At 61.4% G+C, this 15,019-nt stretch overlaps 1 protein-coding gene across 1 annotated transcript; it reads right to left on the bottom strand.

Moving 5' to 3' along the window:
• Positions 1-5,470: 5,470 nt before the first annotated feature.
• Positions 5,471-6,433, bottom strand: LOC129324900 (uncharacterized). Its single transcript, XM_054972348.1, has one exon. It carries the CDS (start codon positions 6,431-6,433, stop codon positions 5,471-5,473), a length of 963 nt encoding a protein of 320 aa, XP_054828323.1.
• Positions 6,434-15,019: the final 8,586 nt, after the last annotated feature.

Here is a 15,019-nt window from a genome sequence, read left to right as displayed (position 1 = left end):
GGAAGAGCCATGCACGGCCCTGCCGTGTCTCCACAGGCAGGGGAGGCCTGGAGCAAACCCTTTTCTGGCTCAATATTGACACATGAGGGGGGGCAGGGGGGTTTGGGGACTCCTTAGCCAAGTCTCCCCGAAGTGGCCTGTGTCCTCCATGTTGAGATCGGGGGGGGGGCAGGGAGGGAGAAGCAGGACAGGACACAAGGAAGATTTGGAGAACAGAGGCCGCGGCTGGCCAGTCGTACAAATTCAATGAGAGGCTAGTGTTTTCTCGCAGGAGTGATCTGAAGGACAAAAGAGAGGTCCCCAGGGCGCGGCCAGGGCATGCCTGTCGCGGAAACATGTGCAAATCTGGCCAAAGGGCCTGGAACCAGCACCCTGGATTTGGGCGGGGGGGGGGGGAAGGAACACAGATCTGGCAGGGTTGCTCCTTTCTCCTCCGGCCCATGGCTGGGAAGAGCCATGCAAGGCCCTGCCGTGTCTCCCCAGGCAGGGGAGGCCTGGAGCAAACCCCTTTCTGGCTCAATATTGACACATGAGGTCCAGGGCGCACCTGGGGGGTGATCTGGCCAAAGGGCCTGGAACCAGCACCCTGGATTTGGGCGGGGGGGGGGGGAGGGACACAGATCTGGCAGGGCTGCTCCTTTCTCCGCTGGGCCATGGCTGGGAAGAGCCATGCACGGCCCTGCCGTGTCTCCACAGGCAGGGGAGGCCTGGAGCAAACCCCTTTCTGGCTCAATATTGACACATGAGGTCCAGGGCGCACCTGGGGGGTGATCTGGCCAAAGGGCCTGGAACCAGCACCCTGGATTTGGGGGGGGGGGGAAGGAACACAGATCTGGCAGGGTTGCTCCTTTCTCCTCCGGCCCATGGCTGGGAAGAACCATGCAAGGCCCTGCCGTGTCTCCCCAGGCAGGGGAGGCCTGGAGCAAACCCCTTTCTGGCTCAATATTGACACATGAGGTCCAGGGCACACCTGGGGGGTGATCTGGCCAAAGGGCCTGGAACCAGCACCCTGGATTTGGGCGGGGGGGGGGGGGACACAGATCTGGCAGGGCTGCTCCTTTCTCCTCCGGCCCATGGCTGGGAAGAGCCATGCAAGGCCCTGCCGTGTCTCCCCAGGCAGGGGAGGCCTGGAGCAAACCCCTTTCTGGCTCAATATTGACACATGAGGTCCAGGGCGCACCTGGGGGGTGATCTGGCCAAAGGGCCTGGAACCAGCACCCTGGATTTGGGCGGGGGGGGGGGGGGAGGGACACAGATCTGGCAGGGCTGCTCCTTTCTCCGCTGGGCCATGGCTGGGAAGAGCCATGCAAGGCCCTGCCGTGTCTCCCCAGGCAGGGGAGGCCTGGAGCAAACCCCTTTCTGGCTCAATATTGACACATGAGGTCCAGGGCGCACCTGGGGGGTGATCTGGCCAAAGGGCCTGGAACCAGCACCCTGGATTTGGGGGGGGGGGGAAGGAACACAGATCTGGCAGGGTTGCTCCTTTCTCCTCCGGCCCATGGCTGGGAAGAGCCATGCACGGCCCTGCCGTGTCTCCACAGGCAGGGGAGGCCTGGAGCAAACCCTTTTCTGGCTCAATATTGACACATGAGGGGGGGCAGGGGGGTTTGGGGACTCCTTAGCCAAGTCTCCCCGAAGTGGCCTGTGTCCTCCATGTTGAGATCGGGGGGGGGCAGGGAGGGAGAAGCAGGACAGGACACAAGGAAGATTTGGAGAACAGAGGCCGCGGCTGGCCAGTCGTACAAATTCAATGAGAGGCTAGTGTTTTCTCGCAGGAGTGATCTGAAGGACAAAAGAGAGGTCCCCAGGGCGCGGCCAGGGCATGCCTGTCGCGGAAACATGTGCAAATCTGGCCAAAGGGCCTGGAACCAGCACCCTGGATTTGGGCGGGGGGGGGAGGGACACAGATCTGGCAGGGCTGCTCCTTTCTCCGCTGGGCCATGGCTGGGAAGAGCCATGCACGGCCCTGCCGTGTCTCCACAGGCAGGGGAGGCCTGGAGCAAAACCTTTTCTGGCTCAATATTGACACATGAGGGGGGGCAGGGGTCAGGTCGCGCCCCCCCCCCCCGGTCGGTGAAAAATTCATGGGGACACCGGCGGCCGCCAGCGCGGTTCCCACCCGTCGGTCTCAGCAGACGCGAAAAAGGGAGGCGGGCCGGGCGGGCGGCGATGCGGGGCTCGAACAAGGAGTCCCAGGGCACTAAGCAGGCCTTCCTGCTTGTTGCTCTACGGGACTCCTGTGCGGCAGCCCCCTCTGATAGCATGCATATTTCGGCTGCGACCTTCGGGGAGGGAATTCAGGGGGGGGGAGGCAGAGCGCATCTTAACATCGGATGACTTCACCCTTGCATCGCACAAAAGGGAAATATGAAGGACAAAGGAGTGGCGCTTGGGGCGCGTCGAATACATGCCTGTCGCGCAAACATGTGCAAATGAAACGGCCCGCAAACCAACTTGGGGCCCTGAGAGGAGAACATGCAAAACCTGCCCCCACGGGGCCTGCCGCGCGCCCATTGAATCCCACAAACGAAACCTGCTCTGTTGGAACCAGGTGCCAGGTCGCTTATTCAGGGTGGAGCCCCGCGGCAGGCCTCACCGGAAACCCTCCGCCACTCTTGGCACAAGGCAAATCTCTCCTGCAAGTCCTATAATTGTGCCTCAAACACAAAGTCAGGAGAACAGAAACGGCAGGGGGGTTTGGGGAGTCCTTCGCCAAGTCTCCCCGAAGTGGCCTGTGTCCTCCATGTTGAGATCGGGGGGGGGGCAGGGAGGGAGAAGCAGGACAGGACACAAGGAAGATTTGGAGAACAGAGGCCGCGGCTGGCCAGTCGTTCAAATTCAATGAGAGGCTAGTGTTTTCTCGCAGGAGTGATCTGAAGGACAAAAGAGAGGTCCCCGGGGCGCGGCCAGGGCATGCCTGTCGCGGAAACATGTGCAAATCACACTGCCTGCACAGCAACTTGGGCCCCAGAAAAAAAGAAGTAGGCAACGCGGGCCAGGCAAGGATCGAACGGGGATCACAATGGACTCAAAGCCATCCCTCTTGCCGCGCGCCCATTTGATCCCCCGAACGAAACCTGCTCCGTTGGAACAGTGGTGGGGAAAGTCCTCCCCCTGCCCCGAGAAACGGCAGGATGGGAAGGAATATGCAGATTTTTCCTATTGTGCACGCCTATCCGCCCGGTACTGCCGGTATTTAACCGGTGTGCGCCCCGAAAAGTAAGGCTTTTCAGCCCATAACCGACCAAGCACCATCCCCTCGTCTTCGCCCGATGCTGAAACTTGGCATCCGCCACGCAGCGTCGAGCACCCGTGACCTGACCGCAAGAGGGCTGGGATGGAGCCTGTGGGCGATAAAACCGGGAATATGAGGGCGACTTCTTTATTCAGAGCCAAGTTCGACCGCCGCGCAATGTGGCGGTTTGGTGAGAGCCCCGTTTCCACGTGGAGCAGGGTTTCTCGCGAGCTCGAAAAATGCTTGCGGTCATATGCCCACCCATGAACTCAGCTTCTGCTGAGACGAAACAACGCTTAGGGCCCCCGCGGGGGCCCGACAAAACAGTGACAAAAGGAAGGGCGCAGACAATGGGCAAGCCATCACCATGAGTAGGCCTGGGTGGGGAAGTCCTGTGGGTGGAGCGGAGCCTGGATGACTGGCTGGCCAACCCGCTTATTCGTATGTAAATTGAGAGCAGAGAGCATGGGAGCAGAGTAGCTGCAATGGTTGGGCGGGCGCCGGGCAGGAGCAGGCACAGTCAGCACATTCTTTCCCCGCTGCAAGCACACCTGGGCTTTCACAAGGCTGCGGAGAGGCTGGATTGCGGTTTGCCTTGGCGCCCACCATGACTGAAACGTCACGATCGCTGCGTGGTGTGCTGGTGGCGTAGTCGCCACATCTCCATGGGCGCCGCCGAAATCCCACATGGCCCTGCTGCCACACTGTGGCCGGCAGGGTGGTGGAGGGCCCCGATTCCACGTGGAACCGGGACTCTCACCATTGCACTCCTTTGTGGTTAAATTTTGTGCGGCAATGCCCGGACCAGGCCGGATTAGACTAAAGATCCAATAGCCTGGCCTTCGAATTTGGCTCTGAATAAGGGAGGGCCCTCACGCAACCCTCCCGATCTCTTGGTAAAGGACATTAGCAGAGCACCAGGCATCCTGAAAGGCGCACACAAAGCGAAGCCCAGTAGGCTGTATGTGCCACCCCCAGTAATCCCAGCTCTGTGTCCCTGCTCCCAGGCCTGCCAACCAGGGTCCCCTCTGTATTATTCCCCGGAAAATATCCCAGGCGTGTGCTCCCGCTCCCGGCCCAGAGCACAGTCAAGGCTCCCCCCGGGCCCTTCCTGTGAAAACTCTCCCTGCAAGCAGCTTCCAGATTTGCCTTTAGTGAGGAGTCTGCTGGTTTTCCATGTCACCAAATGTGGGAGATTCTGCCCAAAGAAAATATGATTTCCTCATGCAGTTGAGCCAATTCTTTATAGTTGTTTTATTAAACCAAAATGTCACATGCACGCGCACACACACACACACACACACACACACACACACACACACACACACAACAGTTTGCCGCAACCCTATGAGGGGGTCATGTTTAATTCAGGTGACCAAACAGCGCAATGAACTCATTAGGTGTTATAAAGAGTGACTGCTAGATATTTATCAATGGTATATAAAGTTTCAGGAAATTGTTGGAATCTAGTGAAAGCCAGACTAGAAGCAATTTTGGGGTGGGGTAATTTTAAGAACGGCTACCCAGGAGCTGGACTTTGCTTAGCAAGAGACGATTTTAAACATCATTATAGGTTGAGACACATTTTGGGGTGAAGTATTCCATGATGGTTTTTTTTTGTGTGTGCCTCTTTCCATTTGTATGCACCGGTCGGAATGGGACCTGGGGATAGGGAACACACAGCAAACCAAACCCGGGGTATGCCGTGTGAGCCCCAACTCGAAGCGGTTCCCGCCCCCAGGCCAGAGCAACCGCCAGGCTGCAACAGCACGATCTCTTGAAAAATAAAAGTCAGAGCATGTAGAGGGTTGCCCTAACTCCGGTCAGGCGGGCGGTCCAAGCACCAGCCAAGCCTCTAGAGGCCCCTCCCCGGCAATAAACAAAAAAACCGCGAACGTGATGGGTCGCCCAGGATCGAGCGAGGATCCCCATGAGCACAAAACCGTCGTTCTATCCTCATGCCCATGGGGTCCTCTGCCTAAAACGGCACCGAACGGCACCAAAGAGCAGTCCTTCGACCCGGCCACCCTCCCCCGTGCTCGCCCAAACACACAGATGCTGTTCCTCCGCCCGCCCGCCCCCCGCCCACCACCACCTTCGACGCGGCCCCCCTCCCCCGTGCTCGCCCAAACACACAGATGCTGTCCCTCCGCCCGCCTCACCACCATCCCACCCCCCGCCCTGGATAGAGACACACAGTCTGAAACCGGCTGTACCGGTCACAGCTTTATTGGATTATTGGTAATGCTGGAAGTGCGCACTTATGGCGGCACGAATCGATACTGCCCGCGCGGTAAGAGCGGCCTCGGACCAGGGAATCTGCGGCCGCTCATCCGCGGGCTCCATCAGCGGCTCGCGCGGGAACGGCCCGTAAACGATGTCCCCGCGCGAGAGGCAAATGTTGTGAAGGATGCAGCAGGTGGTGATTACCGCGACCATGAGGCGCTCGCTGACAAGTAGGGGCCGCTGTAAATAAAGCCAGCGATTTTTCAGAATTCCGAACGAGCGTTCCACACTCATGCGCGCCCGGCTCAGTCTGTAGTTAAAGCGCTCCTGGGCGCGCGTTGATGGCGCCGGATAGGGCTTCATGAGCCAGGGCCGAAGAGGATAGGCGGGGTCCCCGATGATTACCGGGTCGAATGTGACCCCCTCCAGAGTGACCGGCCGCTTCGGGCGACGGGCGCCATCCTCGAGTCTCTTGAAAAGGGGCGAGTTACGGAGCACACGCGCGTCGTGCGCCCTTCCCGGGAAGCCCACAAAAATGTCCAGAAATCGTGCATCGCTGTCCACCACCGCCTGGAGAATCATGGAGCAGTATCCCTTGCGGTTGATGTACTTGTCCCCAGAGAAAGGCGGAGAACGGATCTCGATGTGTGTCCCGTCCACGGCGCCCCAGGCATTGGGGAATCCCCTCTCCTCGAACCCGGAGATAATGTCCTCGAGGTAATCGATGCAGATCCACTTCTCGGTCAGCTTTGCAGCGATGAGCTCGCAGACCTCGTCGAATATCCCGCAGACGGTAGAGACGCCACGGCCAAATGCGGGCAGTGTCGCGGAGTTTGTGGTTCCCGTGGCAAGCTTCCAGATGGTGATGGCGATCATCTCCTCGGGAGGGACTGGGTCGCGCATGTGGGTCGTCTCGCGGACGAGATCTTCGCGAAGCTCCCCAACAATGTACTCGAACGTGGCACGTCGCATTCTGAACTGCTGCAGCCACTGCCCGTCACTGAACTCGTAGCGCTCCCACCACGGCCACCAGTGAGGGCATGCCCGGGGAAGCACCCATGCCTTCCTCGGCGGGAAAGCAACAATGAAGCACTGCGCCATCTCCTCCACGGACGCAAGTGTTGCCACCAACTGCCGCAGTCTTCTTCTTTGTCGCGCGCGGCGGCCGTTAACTTCCTCTCCCAGCCGCCTCCCGAGCAGGGCCACAGTGTCAGCTGTGGCAGCCGTAGAGCGGATGACCGACCGCGCGAACAAGGAGAGCGCGACCGCAAAGGCACGGAGTGTTTCTCTCGGCGGCTGGCCCCTGCTGCTCCTCTTCCCGTGAGCGGGCGCCATGGCGTGACGGCGACCGCAACGGTTCCCGCCCCACAACGGCCCCTTCTCCTTAGACGTCCGCCCCCCCCGCCCCCTCGTGACGTGGCCGACACTGTCCAATGCCGCGCGAGTGTGACGCCCAGACGCTCTCGAGCAGCCGTCTCTTGCAGCGAGTCGACAGGCGATTGGTCCCCTGCCGGCCACGTCAGCGTCGCGCCCCCCTCCAACTTACTGTAAAGGCAGCCCGAAACTGACCGCGAAGACCGCCGTTGACGATCGTTTGTTGCTCCCGAGCCCAGCAAAGGACACCCAGAACGGCCAACCGCAACATGGACTCCACCGCGCCTCCCGAACCCGCAAGCAGTCTGCCTCTCTTGATCACCCTCAGCACCAGCCCCACGTCCTGCACCGGTGCCGGACTCTCGGTGGTCCCGGCGGCCCGAGGCAAGAAGGCAAAGGCCGCCCCCTGGTCTGACGAGGAAACGAGAGCCCTCATCCAGATTTGGGGGGACGACGCTGTGCAGAGCAGGCTTTCCGCAAGCTACAAGAATGTGAGCCAGTTCCAGTGGATCGCGAACGAGATGGCGGCCAGGGGTTTCCCCAGGGACTGGGAGCAGTGTCGTGAGCGGGCGAAGACTCTGAGAAGGGGCTACAAGGAGTGTGTGGACGGGAACAGTCGTTCGGGACACGGGCGGAGGGTTTGGCCCTTCTTTGAGGAACTGAACCGGTTCCTGCGGCTGGAGCAGGATCTGGTGGTGCCACGGGTGATGGGCACTGGCGTCCCCCCAACCGTCGTTGACCGGCGTCGACGTTCGGCCAGAGCCACTGAGGGGGAACCGGAGGGGGATACCGACAATGTGGCCGGCGTTGGAACGGAGGACACCGAGGACACCTTCGAGGAGCCCGCCGGCGATTGCCTCCCAGATCGATCTGTGGCAGCAGCGGCCGGCGACCACTCCGCGGCAGAGACCGTCGGTGAGTAATGTCCCGTGGGCAGTTGTGCGGTCGGGAATGCGGGGTGCCTGCGGGAGGGAGGCCCCCATCTAACACCGTCTCCCTCGTTCTTCACACGCTACCCAGCCGACACCACGGCCGCCGGGACACGCCGTCTGTCTCCGGCGGAGCGAATGTCGAACCTCCGACTTCGGCGCCGGGAGCGCCCGCGCAACGAGGCGATCGTGTGCATGGAGGCGACTCGGCGTGCGGTGGAGAAAATATCGTCGGAGCTGACCGACTCCTGCGCAGTGGAGAAGGAGGCGCGGCAGAGTGAGGCTGCTGACCGAGGCGAGCAAAAAGAACTGTTTAGCCGGGCGGTTGAAGCGGCAGAGCGCCAAGCAGCCACGGCAGAAAGCTGCATGCGCGACATGGTGCGCCTCCTGGAGAGGATGGTCTCCGCGGTTGAGGCCCCCGCTGCCCCACCATCAAGCACTGCCGGCCCCAGGGACTCCGCAGACGGTGACGCCCCCACAGCCGACGCTCCCGACCACGCTCCCACGGCGGATCCCGCCGCAGATGAGAACCGGCCGCCGGAGCCGCCCGCTCCACGCCCAAAGAGGTTCCGTGTCCGGGCCGACCCCGAACCCCTTCCTAGGGGCTACCTGTTTGCAAAAAGGCAGCGCTGCCCACCACGACGCTACCGGCTGTAGGGTGTATGAGGCCCCTCTGCACCGGGGTCTAATCGTCTTATCGGGCATTCCTATTAATGTGTTTTCCCAATGTTGGGGGGGTTACTTTTTGTTTCTAACCGGTGGCGGCTGTGGGGCGGATTTCGGACGCATAAGGGTGGGAGCTTGGGCGGTGGGAGACGCTGGCCTTTCGAGAGATCCAGCCGGGGAGGGGTGGCGGCCAGTTGTGCCGGTCACGGTCCACGGGGGTTGGTTGGGGGGCGGTTGCTTGTTATCCAGCACCACCCTCGTTGACTTGTGCTCCAGCACTTCTAATGTTCGCTTGAATTGAGTGCACCATGTTTTTTTTCCTGAATAAAGACACTTTCACGATCGCTTTGCTTGTCTTTTTAGCAAACACTGGGGATTGGTAAAGGGGAACAAGTTTTTCCTCCCTTTTACATTCACTTCGCCCCACCCCAAACTACGCTGCCTCACCTCCTTCTGCAAGGAAGCGCGCCCTCCCCCCCCCATTCCCTGCCCATTTTATCAGAAAACAATACATGTAAAGTTATGTTTCCTACTTCGCCGAGGGAACGGCCCCCTTCCCGGCCATGACATAAGCCCAAATAGACCCGTTGCCCTTGGCGGGGCACCGCGGCCAGTGAACAAGTCGCCCGCTCACTGTCATCGGTGCTCCGCGTTCGAATCCGCAGTGCACACACGTGGATGATCGCAACATTCAAGCAGTCATCCACGCGTGTGCACTTTTATCAGTCGCCACCCTGCACCGTGACGGCCCCCCCCCAGGGCCAGTGAGGGAACGCGGTTGGGAGAATAAAGAGCAAGCACACACACCGACCCCCAAAAGCCCCATCACGGGGTGATGTGATGGCTTCCTCGGGCTCATTGCCCATTGGCTCCTTTCCCGTTTATTTGCCCAATGGTTGCCACTTTTAAGCTGCAGGAAACATTTTTGGTTCACTTCATTCCCGCCCCCAAATTCCCGGCAATCCAAACAAATGTTTTGCAGACCCTCCCACCCCCCCAAACCGATTGGACCTTTCCCCCTGAGGCCACGCCCCCCCCATTCCCCGGGGTCTCTGTTGGCCGAGGCCGCCCCCCCCCTTACAGGGCGAGAGATAAGCCCGAATAGCACCAGCTACCCTTAGCGGGGCCCCACGGGCAGTGCGCACGGCGCTCGCCCACTGCCTATGGCGCCCCGCGTTCGAACCCGGTGTGCGCATACGTGGGCGATTGGAGTACTGATCAACCGACCGCGCATGCGCATTTTGTCCTTTTCCGCACGATGCTCCCGCCCATGGCGACAGGGAGTGGGTACCCACCCAGGCACCCACCCAGTCCCACGAGCCCCCCCTTTCCTGACGGAGGTCCACCCATGCCCCCCCCCTGGTGCCCAGCTTGGCCCTAGAGGAGAAAAGAGCAAGCTTGCAAGCCGCGTGTCCCGTTCCACAAACATGCAGGCTGCATTGCCGCACCCCTCGCTATGGGTGCTATGTGTGCCCTCTCTGCCTGGCAGCCACCCAGTAGGCCTCAAAGGAGAAGGGAGCAAGCCTGCATGCCAAAGATGGGTGCTATGTGTGCCCCCTCTGCCTGGCAAGAGCCACCTGAAGGCTTCCCCAGCCCCTTGTCCCTCTCAGCTCGGGACATGTCCAGGCACGCTTCTCGCCCGTCCCACGCCAGGCACCCACCCAGTAGGCCTCAAAGGAGAAGGGAGCAAGCCTGCATGCCAAAGATGGGTGCTATGTGTGCCCTCTCTGCCTGGCACCCACCCAGTAGGCCTCAAAGGAGAAGGGAGCAAGCCTGCATGCCAAAGATGGGTGCTATGTGTGCCCCCTCTGCCTGGCAAGAGCCACCTGAAGGCTTCCCCAGCCCCTTGTCCCTCTCAGCTCGGGACATGTCCAGGCACGCTTCTCGCCCGTCCCACGCCAGGCACCCACCCAGTAGGCCTCAAAGGAGAAGGGAGCAAGCCTGCATGCCAAAGATGGGTGCTATGTGTGCCCTCTCTGCCTGGCACCCACCCAGTAGGCCTCAAAGGAGAAGGGAGCAAGCCTGCATGCCAAAGATGGGTGCTATGTGTGCCCCCTCTGCCTGGCAAGAGCCACCTGAAGGCTTCCCCAGCCCCTTGTCCCTCTCAGCTCGGGACATGTCCAGGCACGCTTCTCGCCCGTCCCACGCCAGGCACCCACCCAGTAGGCCTCAAAGGAGAAGGGAGCAAGCCTGCATGCCAAAGATGGGTGCTATGTGTGCCCTCTCTGCCTGGCAGCCACCCAGTAGGCCTCAAAGGAGAAGGGAGCAAGCCTGCATGCCAAAGATGGGTGCTATGTGTGCCCCCTCTGCCTGGCAAGAGCCACCTGAAGGCTTCCCCAGCCCCTTGTCCCTCTCAGCTCGGGACATGTCCAGGCACGCTTCTCGCCCGTCCCACGCCAGGCACCCACCCAGTAGGCCTCAAAGGAGAAGGGAGCAAGCCTGCATGCCAAAGATGGGTGCTATGTGTGCCCTCTCTGCCTGGCAGCCACCCAGTAGGCCTCAAAGGAGAAGGGAGCAAGCCTGCATGCCAAAGATGGGTGCTATGTGTGCCCCCTCTGCCTGGCAAGAGCCACCTGAAGGCTTCCCCAGCCCCTTGTCCCTCTCAGCTCGGGACATGTCCAGGCACGCTTCTCGCCCGTCCCACGCCAGGCACCCACCCAGTAGGCCTCAAAGGAGAAGGGAGCAAGCCTGCATGCCAAAGATGGGTGCTATGTGTGCCCTCTCTGCCTGGCACCCACCCAGTAGGCCTCAAAGGAGAAGGGAGCAAGCCTGCATGCCAAAGATGGGTGCTATGTGTGCCCCCTCTGCCTGGCAAGAGCCACCTGAAGGCTTCCCCAGCCCCTTGTCCCTCTCAGCTCGAGACATGTCCAGGCACGCTTCTCGCCCGTCCCACGCCAGGCACCCACCCAGTAGGCCTCAAAGGAGAAGGGAGCAAGCCTGCATGCCAAAGATGGGTGCTATGTGTGCCCTCTCTGCCTGGCACCCACCCAGTAGGCCTCAAAGGAGAAGGGAGCAAGCCTGCATGCCAAAGATGGGTGCTATGTGTGCCCTCTCTGCCTGGCACCCACCCAGTAGGCCTCAAAGGAGAAGGGAGCAAGCCTGCATGCCAAAGATGGGTGCTATGTGTGCCCCCTCTGCCTGGCAAGAGCCACCTGAAGGCTTCCCCAGCCCCTTGTCCCTCTCAGCTCGGGACATGTCCAGGCACGCTTCTCGCCCGTCCCACGCCAGGCACCCACCCAGTAGGCCTCAAAGGAGAAGGGAGCAAGCCTGCATGCCAAAGATGGGTGCTATGTGTGCCCTCTCTGCCTGGCACCCACCCAGTAGGCCTCAAAGGAGAAGGGAGCAAGCCTGCATGCCAAAGATGGGTGCTATGTGTGCCCTCTCTGCCTGGCACCCACCCAGTAGGCCTCAAAGGAGAAGGGAGCAAGCCTGCATGCCAAAGATGGGTGCTATGTGTGCCCCCTCTGCCTGGCAAGAGCCACCTGAAGGCTTCCCCAGCCCCTTGTCCCTCTCAGCTCGGGACATGTCCAGGCACGCTTCTCGCCCGTCCCACGCCAGGCACCCACCCAGTAGGCCTCAAAGGAGAAGGGAGCAAGCCTGCATGCCAAAGATGGGTGCTATGTGTGCCCTCTCTGCCTGGCACCCACCCAGTAGGCCTCAAAGGAGAAGGGAGCAAGCCTGCATGCCAAAGATGGGTGCTATGTGTGCCCCCTCTGCCTGGCAAGAGCCACCTGAAGGCTTCCCCAGCCCCTTGTCCCTCTCAGCTCGGGACATGTCCAGGCACGCTTCTCGCCCGTCCCACGCCAGGCACCCACCCAGTAGGCCTCAAAGGAGAAGGGAGCAAGCCTGCATGCCAAAGATGGGTGCTATGTGTGCCCTCTCTGCCTGGCACCCACCCAGTAGGCCTCAAAGGAGAAGGGAGCAAGCCTGCATGCCAAAGATGGGTGCTATGTGTGCCCTCTCTGCCTGGCAGCCACCCAGTAGGCCTCAAAGGAGAAGGGAGCAAGCCTGCATGCCAAAGATGGGTGCTATGTGTGCCCCCTCTGCCTGGCAAGAGCCACCTGAAGGCTTCCCCAGCCCCTTGTCCCTCTCAGCTTGGGACATGTCCAGGCACGCTTCTCGCCCGTCCCACGCCAGGCACCCACCCAGTAGGCCTCAAAGGAGAAGGGAGCAAGCCTGCATGCCAAAGATGGGTGCTATGTGTGCCCTCTCTGCCTGGCACCCACCCAGTAGGCCTCAAAGGAGAAGGGAGCAAGCCTGCATGCCAAAGATGGGTGCTATGTGTGCCCCCTCTGCCTGGCAAGAGCCACCTGAAGGCTTCCCCAGCCCCTTGTCCCTCTCAGCTCGGGACATGTCCAGGCACGCGCAGGGTAGTGTGGCCCCTGGAGGTGGGGGGTGGGGGGGGTCTCCTCACGAAACGACTGTAAACAGGGATACAAGAAACATTTATTTACAAAGCAACCGTGCTTGAACAAACCCCAATCACAGCAGGCTCTCTTTATGAGTGTGCACCGTCACCCGCCCCCCCCCTCCCCAGCAGTGTGGCCATGTCCCGGCGCATGTCCTGGACCGCTTGACCAATAGCCGTGATCTCCTCCGCCATCCTGGTCACCGCCGCCTCGGTTCGGTTCACTGCAGGAGAGAGCACAATGAGAGCCACGCACCCGCCATCCCGGCAGCTCACCCCATCTCCAGTAATGGGTTCCCTCCCCCCCCACCTGTCTCCATTGGGGAAACATAGGACAATGGATCTTGCCGGCACGGTGATCAATACCGCGGCCACCACATAGCCACAGATCTTCGCCGTCGCCAGTGGCCCAAAACCCTGATGGCCCACCCGCCTCTCGAAGCAGAAATGGCACCCCGCTTACACACTCTGAGGCAGGCCTCCACCGCGACCTGCCCACGCACTGCTATGGGCACAGCCTCCCGCTCCAGCTCTGCCCTGCGCCCCTCCTCCCGCGAAGTCCCCGCGCTGGAACCGGATGAGTCTGTGCCGGTACAAAACGTTATGTGTTCAGGGATTTCAAGGGCGGGCAAAAGATTCACTTCTGCCAACGCCAGGCCCATCAAGCGCCCTGGCCGCGGCAGGGGGGGAGCCCTCCCCCGCCCTCATCCGCACATCCGTGTCACACCTGCAGACCCACCTTGCTCCATGGTTGTGGCGGACTCAGGGCGGATCGGGCTATCCGCCACCACTCCGGTGGGTGATGATGGCGGCGCACGGAGGACAACCGCGCCCGGCACCTCCTCCGCCTCCTCTCCACTGGTCACGGATATGATCTCTGCCCCGTGCTCCTCCCCTGCAGAAGAGCAAACAGTCAAGACACAGAGCTCCAGCGCCGCGCTCCCCTGGCCCGCCAAGCCGGCGCACCGCGCACTTTTTTGTCCCCCACCGGCAAAGGGGGCGTGCGAAGAAAGTCAGGGCCGGCGCAAAGCGCGCAAAGCGGAAAAGCTGCTCACCTCTCGGCTGCTGTCCCGCCGCCGCCAACCGTTCAGACTCCTCCTGAAGGCGCTCCATTGCGCGGTGGTGTGGCGGTGGTCGGAGCTGACCCCCCTGGCGCCAGCGCAGGAAGCGGTCCCGGAGCTGGCGGAACTTCCCACGGCATTCCTGTGGCGAGCGCGCGACGCCCGACACCGCCAGGCCGCGGGAGAGCGCCTCCCAGGCGTGCGGTGCACGTGCCCGCGCCCCGCGCATGAGCTCCCCCGCGTAGCCCATGCGCAGGATCGCTGTGAGCAGCATGTGGACCTCGAACCGACGCCAGGGGCTGCGCGCTCGTACACGAGGCGGCATCGCTCCACGCTGTGCGGCGCGCTCGCGTCTGGAAGGACTGTTATATCCCCTCGGCGAACGGTCCACAGCCACACTCCACGCACCCCGAGGGGATGCGGAACACATCAATCATCACGAGGCGCCCCGATTCGGCAACCCCAAGATCCGCCCCCACCACAAAGAAAGGTGGATTGGACCATCCAGGGAATTGAATGTCAGCAAAATGTTCATTGGGCGGACATGCAGGCGGGGAGCCGGCCCTCAAGACGTAACAGAATCGGCGGGCACAGGACCGGGGAGCCCAGTCCTTCAGGCCAGAGACGCCAACAGGTGTCTGCACAGCCGTGGGTCCTGCACACATGCGGCCAGTCAGCGTGTGGCGGGCTCTGGTCATGCCGGGTGCAGGACCTGCCCGCTGCTCTTGGGGCTGGCACCCTGCGTCACTTCGAACAGCCCTTTCAGCAAACCCCAACAAGCGTCGGCAAACCCGGACAGCGCGCATAGAGTGCTATGACGCGATGCCAACTTATAGTGACGATCAATGCATGACGCCACCTGCCGGCCACTTCAGGTGCAGCAACTGATGGCCTATTTCTCGGCCATTTTCCTGTGAGCATGCGCCAAGGGAAGCGCGTCACAGAAGTACAGCCGAGAACCCGTGGACGGTCGACCGCGAACGCGTGTAGGGGGGGTGCCGAAACACACGGGCAGCACGTGAACAGCAAAACCCGCTGGAGACACGTGTAAGTGCAATCGCGTGGACGGCACGTGAAATGCGTCACGTCTGTTTCGGCTCTTAGCCATGCTTGGTATCCA

Source organism: Eublepharis macularius, chromosome 1, assembly GCF_028583425.1.
Source record: "Eublepharis macularius isolate TG4126 chromosome 1, MPM_Emac_v1.0, whole genome shotgun sequence".
NCBI lineage: Eukaryota > Metazoa > Chordata > Lepidosauria > Squamata > Eublepharidae > Eublepharis > Eublepharis macularius.
This window is presented reverse-complemented; position numbering and strand designations above follow the sequence as displayed.

Coding starts and splice junctions, on each gene's coding strand:
- LOC129324900 (XM_054972348.1), bottom strand. CDS start 6,433: ATGCGACGTGCCACGTTCGAGTACATTGTTGGGGAGCTTCGCGAAGAT.